The sequence below is a fragment of the Eleginops maclovinus genome, chromosome 16, assembly GCF_036324505.1.
Source record: "Eleginops maclovinus isolate JMC-PN-2008 ecotype Puerto Natales chromosome 16, JC_Emac_rtc_rv5, whole genome shotgun sequence".
Taxonomy (NCBI): domain Eukaryota; kingdom Metazoa; phylum Chordata; class Actinopteri; order Perciformes; family Eleginopidae; genus Eleginops; species Eleginops maclovinus.
In genome coordinates, this window is record NC_086364.1 from 5,348,148 (window position 1) to 5,360,925 (window position 12,778).

At 39.3% G+C, this 12,778-nt stretch overlaps 2 protein-coding genes across 5 annotated transcripts; one reads left to right on the forward strand and one right to left on the reverse strand.

Moving 5' to 3' along the window:
• Positions 1 to 6,770: 6,770 nt before the first annotated feature.
• LOC134878171 (eukaryotic translation initiation factor 1b) lies at positions 6,771 to 9,415 on the reverse strand. Its single transcript, XM_063904033.1, has 4 exons — positions 9,206 to 9,415; positions 8,310 to 8,473; positions 8,104 to 8,205; positions 6,771 to 7,996 (listed from the first exon to the last, which is right to left on the reverse strand). Exons 1-4 carry the CDS (start codon positions 9,234 to 9,236, stop codon positions 7,952 to 7,954), a joined length of 342 nt encoding a protein of 113 aa, XP_063760103.1. The 5' UTR covers positions 9,237 to 9,415; the 3' UTR covers positions 6,771 to 7,951.
• Positions 9,416 to 10,234: 819 nt separating this feature from the next.
• On the forward strand, positions 10,235 to 12,485 carry si:ch211-198p11.6 (uncharacterized). 4 transcript variants are annotated; one of them, XM_063903476.1, is made up of 5 exons: positions 10,235 to 10,282; positions 11,064 to 11,125; positions 11,211 to 11,321; positions 11,600 to 11,773; positions 12,192 to 12,485. In XM_063903476.1, exons 2-5 carry the CDS (start codon positions 11,099 to 11,101, stop codon positions 12,276 to 12,278), a joined length of 399 nt encoding a protein of 132 aa, XP_063759546.1. In that variant the 5' UTR covers positions 10,235 to 10,282; positions 11,064 to 11,098; the 3' UTR covers positions 12,279 to 12,485. The 4 variants fall into 4 exon arrangements, with proteins under 4 accessions (XP_063759546.1, XP_063759545.1, XP_063759547.1 ...); XM_063903475.1 differs by having other exon boundaries at positions 10,243 to 10,418; XM_063903477.1 differs by having other exon boundaries at positions 10,243 to 10,418; positions 11,636 to 11,773.
• Positions 12,486 to 12,778: the final 293 nt, after the last annotated feature.

The window sequence follows — 12,778 nt, forward strand, 5'->3', positions numbered from 1 at the left end:
TAAAGAACACATTTATTTGGTTGTGGTCTGAAAGGGGGGATTGCTGTCTGACAGTGAATGCACTGATAGTGGAGGGGTCCATGTCAGTGATTGCATAGTCTAGTACACTAGACCCTAGAGCTGAGGAGTATGTGAATCTCCCTGAAGAGTCCCCTCTGAACCTATCATTAACTATGCACAAGTCTAAGGCCTGACAGAGATGCTCTATCTCCTTGCCACTTTAATTTATTTCAGAGTCAAGGTTGTTCCGATGGGTGACGGTTGGTGTGGTAAACAGGGGGGGCTCACCAAATACAAGGTGGTTGCCCTGTGGGTCTATGACATCAGGTTCAATTCCTGTTTGTCCGTTCAGATCTCCAGTTAGAAGCTTCCTTGGGCCTGGAAGTAGGCTATTTCTGAATGGAGAGTTTCAAAAATGTCTTCTTCAAAATAAGGAGAATATACTGGGGGTATATAAATACCACATATATATAAATTCCTGTCAGTTATGCCCAGGGTTTGATCTAACCTAACCAAAGGTGTGATTTACCTTGTTTTACGACTGACATCTCACGGCAAAGATCTCCTTGATACCACACCAAGATCCCCCCCGATTGTTCTGCCTTTGCGTATGTTTTTAGATTTTATAGAGGGCACTATTATTTCATTATAACCTGGAGGACAGTGAGTGAGCAGATCATGTTTCTGTTAATATAATACGATCAACATCCTTGATAGATTCTAAGAACTCTGGACTTTCACTCTTAACCTCAAAGGTTGAGGAGTGGAGTCCCTGAATATTCCAACAGCTTATATGGAATGAACAACATTTAAAAAAAAAAACCAAACAATCAGAATGAACCTGTATAGTGAGACAAATATTTAAAAACAAACTACAGCTATCTATATACTACTTATAACACAAAAATGTAATGTCTTAGCTTGACAGGAGTCGGGTGCACAGGGTGTGCAGCATCACCCTGATGTCTCCCAGTTCAGAGGTAGCAGGGGGAGGGAGTGTGGCAGCAGGCTGGGCTACAACTGCAGCATAGCTCTGCTGCTGTAGGTGGGGAGGGAGACAAGGAGCAGCTGTTGCTGCATATCTCTGCATATGTTGTAAAAGGGGGTTGGTGGGCAGGGGGTGAGATGGTTGAAAGTCGCCTCCTCTGGTAGTGATGGGGAGGAAGGGGTCTGGGAGGCTCTATAAAGCCTCTAGCAGAGGAGGGGGTGGGAGGACCGCGTCCCAGGGTCGCATCTTTGGGGGTCTTTGCAAATATCCCCACCCTCTCTCTGTGTAGGTGGAGTCCATCATGGAGGTCCTAGGGGCAAATGGTCGAGTGGAGGGCCAGGCGGACATTTGGTAAGGTGGCGCATCCTCTTCTGATCTCCATATTAATGTCATGGATGACATGAGGAGGGGTGTCTGTCCTAGGCAGCAGGGTGAAGACCACAATGCGGGTGTCAGGGAATTCTTTACTGGCCTGCTCTGCCATTTTCCTCACTGCCTCAGCAGTGTTCCTACGGAGGCTGTGCAGGTCATTTGTTCCCGTGTGTTTCACCAGGTACTGAGGGCTCCTGAGAGTCTCCTTCTTTAACAGCTTCATTGTCTGGCTTGTGGTGCTGCAGCGTTTAGACAGCACTTTTTTATCAGGAAAAAGCTTTTTTGTGTCCAGGAACCTTCCGTTTGAGTCAGCCAGCAGGACCACTTGAGGGGCTTGTTCTCCAGGCTGAGTAGAGGGAAGTTGGGATGGGCAAAGCTGGCTGTTGGCAGCTGGATATGTGGATGTATCAGGAGGTGCCATGGTGTTGTTGGGCTGGGTGCAGAGCAGAGAGGGTGGACCAGGGACAAATGACTCTGCTCCACTCTCTCTCTCTCTCTCTCTCTCTCTCTCTCTCTCTCTCTCTCTCTCTCTCTCTCTCTCTCTCTCTCTCTCTCTCTCTCGCACTTCTTTAATTTGGTTCATTTGAATTAAATAAATATCTTTTATTAACCATTGACATGGTGTGTCTCTCCTTTGTTGTGGCCTTTTGATCCAGGTCATAACGAAATATATATATATATTAGGGAACATTACAAAGTTACCACCTTTACCATCCATAGCCTGATCTGTCTGTTTGATAGGAGTTAGAAGAAAATGCTGTAAGTGGCTAATGTAAATGAAGCCAGATGTAAAATGACTTTAACATTATGCAAAAACATTTTCAAAGTTTTGACTGTGTTGATGCTGGTGTATTTTCAACCTGAGATTGGTCCTTTTTGTTAAAAAGAAAACAATTTGTGTAACACAAATGTGTTATTTATGATTACTTACATAAAATACAATATAGAATAGAATTACTTTATTGATCCCAATTTTGGAAATTCTTACTTCCACCCTACACTTAGTTGCAATGTGATTTATAAATATAATATGACAGTTTAGCTCTTCATTTCTTTGTTTTGTTTATTTACATTTTATTATTTATTTCACTTCTGTGAGACACCAAAACTCCAAAGTTGTTGGACTTTTACGCCAATGACTCGTGATGTGACGTTGATGTCCAATTCATTTCCTTTAAAAATAAAAACAAAGATAATTTTGTTCATGTACAATAATTACCAAAAAAAAATACCAAAACAAACTGGAGTATGCAAGGAAGTCAGGACAAACATGGCAGAGGGTGGATACAATTTAGGACCTTGGTCTTGAATCTTTCAAAACAAGACATGGCAAATCTGTCCCCTTTCAATGGACAGCAGGCTCTACAGGATTAGCTACAGAAAGCATTAAAAAGCAATGTATTTAACAAGTACGGCAATACCTATGATAGCGGTCACTCCCAATACAATTGACAATTTGCCTTTTTCAGATTCTTGTCCGTCACCATTTGTCTGCACCATGCAATTGATTTTGTGCAGCAGCTCTTGAACTTGAGGGGGATGATCTCTTTCTCTGTTGTCAAAAACGTGGTACTGCCCATGACATTCTCTGATGAAGTCACGCAGGTCTGAATTCTCACCAATTAACTCTTCAACGGACCTTCCATTTGCCCTCAGATCATCTCCTCGCGTGAACAGGGCCATGGTGAAATATGCTGCCTCTGTGCCGAAGGCCTCCTGGATTATTTTCACCGTTTGCTTTTCATCTTTAGTGAATGTGCAGGGCTGCAACACGACCAGGTGTACAGGTCGTGGGTCAGACTCAAGGCACGTCTTGATCTCCTTCATCACTTCATCAGGGTTGCTTCTCCACAGACCAGGAGTGTCAACAACAGCCAGTTCCTGATCATTAAACCATCCTTTTTCCATCTGGCACTTTTGTGTCACAGAGATGGAAGATCATCCGGGACTTGAAAGACTGGCCATTGCTGAGGATTGTGTTTCCTGTTGCTCCTTACCCACTTTAGTCTTCCCAACCAACACAATCTGCAGCTTCCTGGACTGCTGGTTATCTAGGAAACAACAACAAGGCTGTTATCGATGATAAACGCTAACCCAAATCTGCAACACAAGTTTCACAACATTCTTCCTGCTAAGGTGCGGTTAGCCTTGTGAATGTCTTTGTGTGTCATTGTGGGAAAATGTGTTGCTGGAAACATACTGCAACAGGAACTATCACAGAACACGTAAGTAAGAAGTACTTTATTTTTCTAGGTTGTTTCTGTAGACTGTGACCTTTAGCGTCATAATTAAAGACGCAGCCACAAAACCTTATAGGTATGTAGTTGAAATCCAAAATAAGTCGAGTTCGAAGACTGGCATGGTAGAAGTAAGTTTTCTATAGAACTTTGGATGTGGAGAGGGCCTCCCATAGACTGTATATATACAGTCTATGGGGCCTCCCCATTCTTCTCGCACAAAGTCGTTGCAGCTAGTGTTATCCAAAGTTGTCTCCCAAGTATTCATTTTAAAAGCTATAATCAGGCCAGAGGCATCAAGCAGGGAGGGGCAGGGGCATTGCTTGGATCTAGTAAAATCGGGGGCTTAGCCCAGCTCGACAATTGTACATTTGAAAATATATACTGTATGTATCAATAGAGTATCCAAAAATATGAAATGTTACTATTAAAACCCTCTGTGATAGACCTATCTAATGCCCAGACAGAAACATTTGGTCATACTGTAGTCTATAAACAGTGTGCAAATGTATTTCGTATCCTAGCCATGTGAACCTGTTTTATATCCTCTAGGGGGGTCCAGGGGCATGCTCCCCCAGGGAGACTTTTTTTTAAATGTTGGAGTTAAATGCATCAATCTGGTGCACTTTGAGGGCCAAATGAAGAGATTAGATCTGTGGATACATGTATCAACACCCATATGAAACAGAACTTTATACTTTTTGATAATCAAAAAATAATTAGAATATGCCCACAACGAATAACATCCTGTACCATCACCATCATAACAGTTTAAACTTGTTTATCATTTATATTTGTAAAAGTGTGTCTGAACTCCTGAATCTGTGCCAGCCTCTCCTCTCTCACTCCTCTCTCCCCCTCCAGTGAAGCAGCAGTAAACTACTTTTAACGTTTTCTTATCTTATGTTACCCAGTTAGCATTTTGTGTTTTAAATGTATACACATTTTACTAATCATTCCCCTTTTAAACTGTTTTTATTTACTCTGTTATTGTTGTATTACTAGAATAATATTGTAATGTTTTGCATTGGAAATACTTGTTTACATAAATGGTGACCAAACCGTTTGAGACCCACTCAGCTCACTATCCAAACACTTAGCTCACTTAGACTGAGGTTCACTATCCAACCACTCAGAGAGTCCTTTACCTCACCTGAGCTGAAGTTAGAGCCTCTCAGTCTGACAGGAGAGGACTCTCCTTGTTGTTGAAATAGCTCCTTATATCCATTAGTGCAGCTAGCTAACCATCATGATCATGAATACATTTGCATTTCAGGCCGACTAATCTTTGTCTTAACTGGAACATAACAGTCAAAAATACTGGTTCCATATTTCTTGCGCATCACAATCATTTGGTTTAGATCTGGTGATCTGTCCACAGAGAGAAAGTACCTGGTAAAGAATTTAAATCTCCTCTTTATAGTTTTTGCTCAATTAGGACTTTTGGACATGATGACAAGCACACAGACTCCATTCTATCATTAGATATTTCTCTTCCACTTCATGTTTCTCGACACTTGCAGGGGGAAATGTTACACACAGCTGGCCTCGTTTTTTATAGGGACAAAGACTTTTTGCAATTTAAACAAAACCAACATCACTGTCAGGCTGATGGAAATAAAACAATGTCTCTCCAAAAGGTCCAAATCGTCCAATATCTAATTCTAATGCTTCTTTCCCTATAGTCTAACATGAACAATGTTACTGGTTCTGTATTTGATATGACGACAGGGAATCAACAGCCCATTACACTGACATTTAGGCTATTGTTCCATACCAAAGGCAGAAAGCACCATTCCTGGTTGCAAACGGGCTGAATGAGTTTTTGAAGAAGGAGTTTCCACCAAACCACAACCTTTATTCTGAATTGGACATCTATTATTAAAGTGTAGCTACTGATTATTGTTATAGTTTTAAGTCAAATAATATAACTGTTATTAAAAATATTATTACTAGTTCTAGTGTTAGTGGGAGAAAAAGGTTGCCCACATTTTTAACAGCTGAGTTTATTACCACATTTGTCTAATGTTATCTCTTTCTATTATGTTATCTATTAAATGTATATATCTGGAGGGAAAAATGTTGTGCACATATGCAATACAAAAAGTGCAAGTATGACAATCTAAAATACAAATAACATGTTAAATCTAAAGAAGCCAACATCTGTACATATATGTGAAAAAAGTCACTGTTTTCTCTTAAGCAAAAGGACAAAATTGAGAAGATGACATCACATGAAAAAGCTCTAATAATAGTAATAATAATAATACTCTCAACATGGTTTCAGCTCAGCATAGACAGTAAATAATTGTGGTTATTTTGAAGGTCAGTTATTATATCAACAATAAATGCTACACTTAAAAGTAACCTAGCTTGCTTATGTCAGTATGAGTGTTTTTTATTAAATATACTCACGATGTGACATCTTGGTGTTGTAAAGTCATATGATATTCTCCGCAGTGTTTATATTGGGATGTCGAACAAGTTACGTAGTTTAATTTGAATAGTTTCCTCCCTAAATCACCTGAATCATAAATAACAGCCAATCAGATGCCAGAATTAATGCCGGTTTTTAGGAAGAAAACATGAGAGAAGTTGAAGAGTTGGTCATCCTTGTTGAAATAATCATAGGTGACTGAAGTAATAGTATATTTTCAGCAACATGTACTCCAAGTAAATTGTTGTTATTAATACTGGTTAAATAAATATGTTCACGAGATATTAATTTGCTTTTGGTTGTGTTGTTTATATTATAGTAATTCAATATATTCTAATGCTGACCACTCAGTTCTATATTGTCTGACATGCATCAAACATTCTATCTCATAAAATAAAGCTGGCAAATAATTAAAGAATGGTTTAAAGTATAAACACAATGTTAATTGTATATCACCAATAGGTTAAGTTGCTAGTTAATAACTGTGACAAAGTGATTCTTTTTTACCATGCCTTCGGTAATAAAGCCTCTATATATTCGTCCCTCTTGCTTGCATGGGTTTTTTTTATACAAAGTCTGTAAATATTTAATTTGTCTGTCAAATAAGATTTGGGGTCTGGGATGTTATCTGAATTTGATTATCATAAACCCTAACACACCTTGCAGAGTGAAAAGTCAACACCAAAAAGAGAGAACAAATGAAAAGACCCACACAATAAAAAACAGGACATTCGCATCAACTGCAGACATTTTATTGAACCAAATATGGATTTTGCAATACAGACTTGCTCTCCAATACCCTCAGCACAGTGCGACCTGGCCATGGCTTAGATTTTTTTACACTAACTCAGGTTTATAAATTATTGCATTGTAGGAAATTAAAGATTGAAATGTTCATAACCGTAGGTGTGGTAGCAGATTCATTTATAGTCCACACCGGAAAGCTGGTCATCTGCCAGAGTAGGAAACTCACTTCATTTACCAGTAAGTCCAAAATTAAACTCAATGTTACAACTTTAAAAAAAAAAGAGCATACTTCAAGTGTAATAAGCAACAGCCGTATATCACTAGTATTTGATTTCACTCCCTACTCTGGAGGGCTCTGATCACATAACTGACTGCTCGCGATGGTCAAAGTAAGACCACCAATGAACCCCTGATTTAGCTTTAATACTTTGATTGGCAGCAAAAGAAACAATAAAAAAAAACGTGCCATTAAATGATTTAAAAAAAAAAGGTGGTGGTGGAGAAGATGTCAATACTTTACAACTAACTGGGCATGGAGACAGAGCCATTAGGATATTGAAGACTGAATAGAGGGAAGTCACTAAGTTGGCAAACTACAGAGACAAACTCCTGCAGCAAACACCTTAACAGAATTCCCCCCCCCCCCCACTGCAGCTCATCTTAGAGAAGCCACTGCAGCAGTGAATAGTTAAAAGTCTACAACCATCCTGTACAAACACAGGCCCCATTCCCAATGACACCACTCCAACATGTGGAGACTCAACGTTTTATTGAAACACCTTGAAGTACAAAACAAAAAAGTTACATGAAACGGTGCCTCCATGTCGTGGCACACAACCTAAAAAGGGGAAATTAAAAAAGGAAATCAACAAAAAACAGGGGGAAAAGGAAGGAGGAAGTGTGTGGGAGGGTCATCACCACTCATCCCTGATGTTGTGTGGAGCTGCAGTGGTTTGTCTTTGTGAGAGCGAGTCTGCCCCCTGGTGGTGTAAGGGGGCGTTGGTGTTACAGAATCCCATGTTTGTCAGAGGTAATTCACGTGTTAGCTAATAGGAGCTGGTGGGGTTGCAGAGAGGGGAGAGAGGGGGGAGGAAGAGCAACAGCAGCACATAAGAGGGGGGAGGTTTAATGGCCTTCTAGAACAGAAGGGGAGAGGGCTGCTAGCAGCTCCTAAAAGCCGTGGACTTTGAGCTGCTCCTCCTTGGCCAGGTCAATCTGTAAAGAAGAAATATGAGATCAAAAAAGGAAATGCGCTTTGACAATACGGATGCACCTTAACACTCATAATAAACGATCATGTGTAGCATAATAACACGGCTTACCTCAATAAGGAACTGGCAGATATTCTTGCGCTGGTCTCCCTGAAGCTGGATCACTTCACCATACTCTGGGTGCTCAATCACTGTCCCATTGCACGCAAATTTCTGATGAGGTCAAAAAGAAAATCCAAGAGGTTAAAAGGACTGAAAAAAACCCATCTTGAAGCATTTGCTAGATAAAAGACAATTATTATTTTGTTTCAACGTACCTTCTTGAAGGCCTTGACTAGCTTCTTCTTGTCATAGCGGGAGCCAATGCCCTGGACAGTAGTGAGGGTCTTCCTGCCGTTCCGCTGTTGGATTCTTATGTGGATATAGTCCTCTGTCCCGGCTGGGAGGCGGTCATCACCCTTAGTTGCATCAGCAAAGGGGTCTGGTGAGGTAAACAATGACATAAGTCGTTAAGAAAAATAACGTCACATATTCAGCTCAAGAAACCTCATAAATGTAATACACAGGTCATGCATATCCACTAAAAAGTGACAATTATATATTGTTCTATACACTACAATAAAAGCTATCACTTTTCTTTGTGTTGACATCTGGCAGAGTACTTAGGGGGGGGGCATATTTCGGATGAAGAAGTGCGCAGACGTACCGAGCTAAATATACTGCTTACTAAAGCCTGGCAGCCATGGCTAGCCAGCAGACCGGATTGTGCATGAAAACCACAATCGTGACACGACAACTTGAATTTTCGCTGCGTAAATTTAAAAGGTCTAACAAGAAATATGTAAACAAAGTAAATACATGTTTAGTTGAAATTAACCCACATCAAAATATTTCCGTCGCAACGTGAACACACTGAAGAATAAGCTAACGTAGCAAAATGTAGGCCTAATGGCGGCAGTTTTAGCAAATGGCCGGCTAGTCGGATCTATTAGCCAGGAATACAGTTGAAGCGGCAGAATTAAATATATCTGGCTTCAATTATTTATCTCAAACCGATTGGTTTGAGGAACAATAACTTTAATAAATAGTCAAATCCATTTACAATGCAATTAAAACCTCGGAGTGAGGCAGATCGGACCGCTAGCTCCGCTAGCTCTCGCCCTTCCCCCATCTTAATGTCGGCCGGTTCAGTTTGATAAAATAAGCCACTTACCAAAAGTTTGGAGGTTCTGGATATCGGACATACGATAAGATTTGCTTTCCTTTCGGATAATAACTTGGTAAACGAGCGGTTCGTCGGCTAACTGTGACTTATTGGTCGCTTATAGGTGTCTCCTGTTGACGGGGACGGTGCAGGCTCTGCTTCGACAGCTCTCACAAAATGGAGCTCTTTCAGTCAGTTACACTGAAAAACAAGGCTTTATAGCCCCTCCCCGAAACTAACGTCACTACGTAGATTACGTACGGCTGAGACGGCGCATTCAGCCACGCCCGAACGTTTCTCAACTTTTACTGGAAAAGTGACGTAATCATATCGTCAGGACAATTACCAACACCACACAAACATCAATATTTCCCCTTTTTTCATTTGTTAAAAACAAATAATTACTCTGGAAATTTGAACCAGATAATTGTCATTTTTAATATGGTTGCCATTTGTGATAATAATTATCATAAATAGATGTTTTAAGTGTAATATGGTGTCAGTTAATCCTGGAAGATAAGATTTGCCATACTAGTTGCCATAGTGAATTAAATTAATAAATTAATTAATTAATTTTTTAAAGAAGAAAAATATGTTAATTTTTAATGTTTTTGAAACATTGCAAAAACAACTTATAGTAACTAAAATAATAAATACAAACTGTTATGTCCCTTCTGAAAATATTGTTGATCTAAATCTATTACATTATGTTATACACTATTTGAAAATGTATTTTATATATTTAAAAAATTCAACCTTACGTTCTATTCATCTAAAAATATCCACACAGAAAAGAGAAAAGATGAAATCTAGTAGAAATTTCATTAATAATTGAAAAAATGTAATCCCACCGTTTTTCTAACCCTTTGTTATTGTCTATTTAGATGTTTTATGTCTAATTTTTTTCAAATGCCCTTACTGTTTGATATTCTTTGATATAAATGTTTTTATACAAAATATATTTGTATAAATATATAAATATATTTCCCCTTCGCGATTTGGAGTAGTTTGTACCTCCTTGGGACCCTTATGACTCCATGGTAACGCAGCAGCTTCCGCTGAAGCGTATCCCGTTTGTTTTCACATGTAGGGGCCCAAATCCTTCTTTTTACACTTTTATATAAATGTATAAAACATGGTGATGTGACTTTACTTCAAATACACCAGTGTTTATATTTATTACACAAGGAGTGTTTATGAAAGTAGCGGACCCTTCAGAACGGTGAGATATTAGCCCATTAGCATTGTTAGCTGATGCTTTTTGTACAACGTTATTCTTTGTTAGCTACAGTTTTATAAAACCTACAATTTATGTATTTTCTTTCTTTCACGAGCATTTAACACAACCATGGAGCATCAAACGGACCATCCCTAATACCAATATATTGATACCTGTGTCCTTTTTACAGCTACTGCAGTTAACTTTACTTATGCATGTTTACATGGATAAGTATTTTGTTTTGACTATAATGACTCAGGTAAAAGAGCAAAAGTATAATTAGCTAAATGTCCTTAACATATTAAAAGTAAAAGTACTGATTGTGCATATATTACTATTGCATAATACTTCAGATTATTATTACTGGGACCAGCATTTTAATGTTGTTACCATAGACTGTCAAAGGTTGTTACAGGTAAAGCTCATTTAAGCTGATGGTATTTTATGAGCTCATCACATGTACGTTTACCAAAATATATATCTGAAATGAAACTACAGTTGTTACACATACTGTATGTTGTGTATACAATTGCAATACAGTAGAGAACATGACGGTACTTGCATTTTCTTGAGATATTTCACATAAAGAATAAGTAGATTATCTGAAAGTCAACATACATGTATCTGTTGTTGTTCTTCTCCTGCCAGATTCCCCAGAGATGTGAGCCTTGTGACAGTTAAAGATGTCTTCTCAGAAAGAGACGATGCCAGTAAGAATAAACACTGATTTAGTTATATACACTAATCTCTGCTCAGTGACATGTCCTTATATATTCCATTGGTCCTGTTCCTTAGGTGCTGCCTTTATGGGAGCTCTCCATCCCTCTGCCTGCTGTGCTGATGATCACTCTGAGTCTCTACATGATCGTCCTGGGGATCGGGCTGTGGATCCGATACTGCCTCAAGGTTGGTGCACTGTTACCCTTACTGCAGTTTCTGTGTGTTGTGTACTTTAACCTGCACTAAAGGTAGATGCACGGCTGTAGAGGAACATTTATATTTAAGTGGACTCTGTTAAACAAAGTTTGTCTTTGGCTCCCTCTGGTGCTTGAAACATGCAGCACCAGACACACCTGACTCCTAACACACAGCTATTAATTATTGAAAAAGATATCTTTAATCTCAATGAAACCTATCCTGGTTAAATAAAGGTAAATAAAAATAAATCCCTGTTATCTGTGCAGAGTGTGGAAAGTGATGATGGTTTTCCTCTCTCAAAGGACCGGTGCTCTTCAAAGTGCTGTGACTGCTGTCCGGAGATTTCCATATGTGCGCAGTGTAGAAGTTTAGCGGAAATGTGTGACTGTCGCCTGCCAACCCTGCGCTCATGTCGGGCTGTTTCCTGCCCTTCTCCTTCTGTAAGTCCCCTCCACACACAGCACACAGTATAACTATGACAGATTGTAAGGCCCCCTTCATGCAAATTTATGATTTTGGCTATTTGAATACTCAGACTAGTTTCCAGAGCATTAGAGGCATGCATTGGTTCATAGTTTTGTAATAGTCCTATAATGGTCTTTTTTCAATTCTTTATTCTATTACAGTGTTTTATATATGTGGCTTGTGAAAAATTGGTTTAATATTAACACTAGTCATAATCATGCTCACATTCACTTAAGGAGTTTATAGACTCTGTTGCTAGAGTCCTAAAAGGGCAAACTGACTCTCACACACTTGCTACTTTCTACTTTGGTGCTCCTTGGCCAAAAGCTTACCGTTGGGAGCTTTTATATTTATCTTACTGTGATCTCCTGTGTCTAATATGTTTTCCCACAGTGTGCATGTTGGGACTGCGCCTGCACCTGTCAGCCCCCAGAGTGTGAGTCCTGCAACTGCCTCTGCTTCGAGATCAGGATCAAGTGAAGGATGAAGGTGCACTATTGCCACAGGGACATTTCTCTAAAAACGGAATGCCTATTGTTGGAGTTTACAGTGGAGAGATAACAGGAACCCAAGGGAGGAGAGTGACTGGGAATGACTTGAACCAGAGGCGCTCATGGTCCGCATCTTTACCCAGGACTATTTATCTTTTTCTTTGCCCTTTTACATAAAAATAAAGACTGACAATGATTTAGTTACTGAGCAGAACTTGTATTAGCTTTCACATGTTGAAGGCTGTGTCATAGTGTTTTATTCAGATTGTCTAAAGGGTAACTTGGGTATTTTTCAACCTGAACCCTATTTTCTCATGTTTTTATTTGAAAGTAAACTAATTAAACATCTCCTGGTGTTTGAATCTTTGTGTGAAAAAGATTACATCGGTGTGTTGATTTACATTGATTTTTACTTATTCAAATATGATCATCCAAAAAATGAAGGATGCCTATTGTCCTTACGGGGGGTTTCCCTTTTCTCTAGTGTGT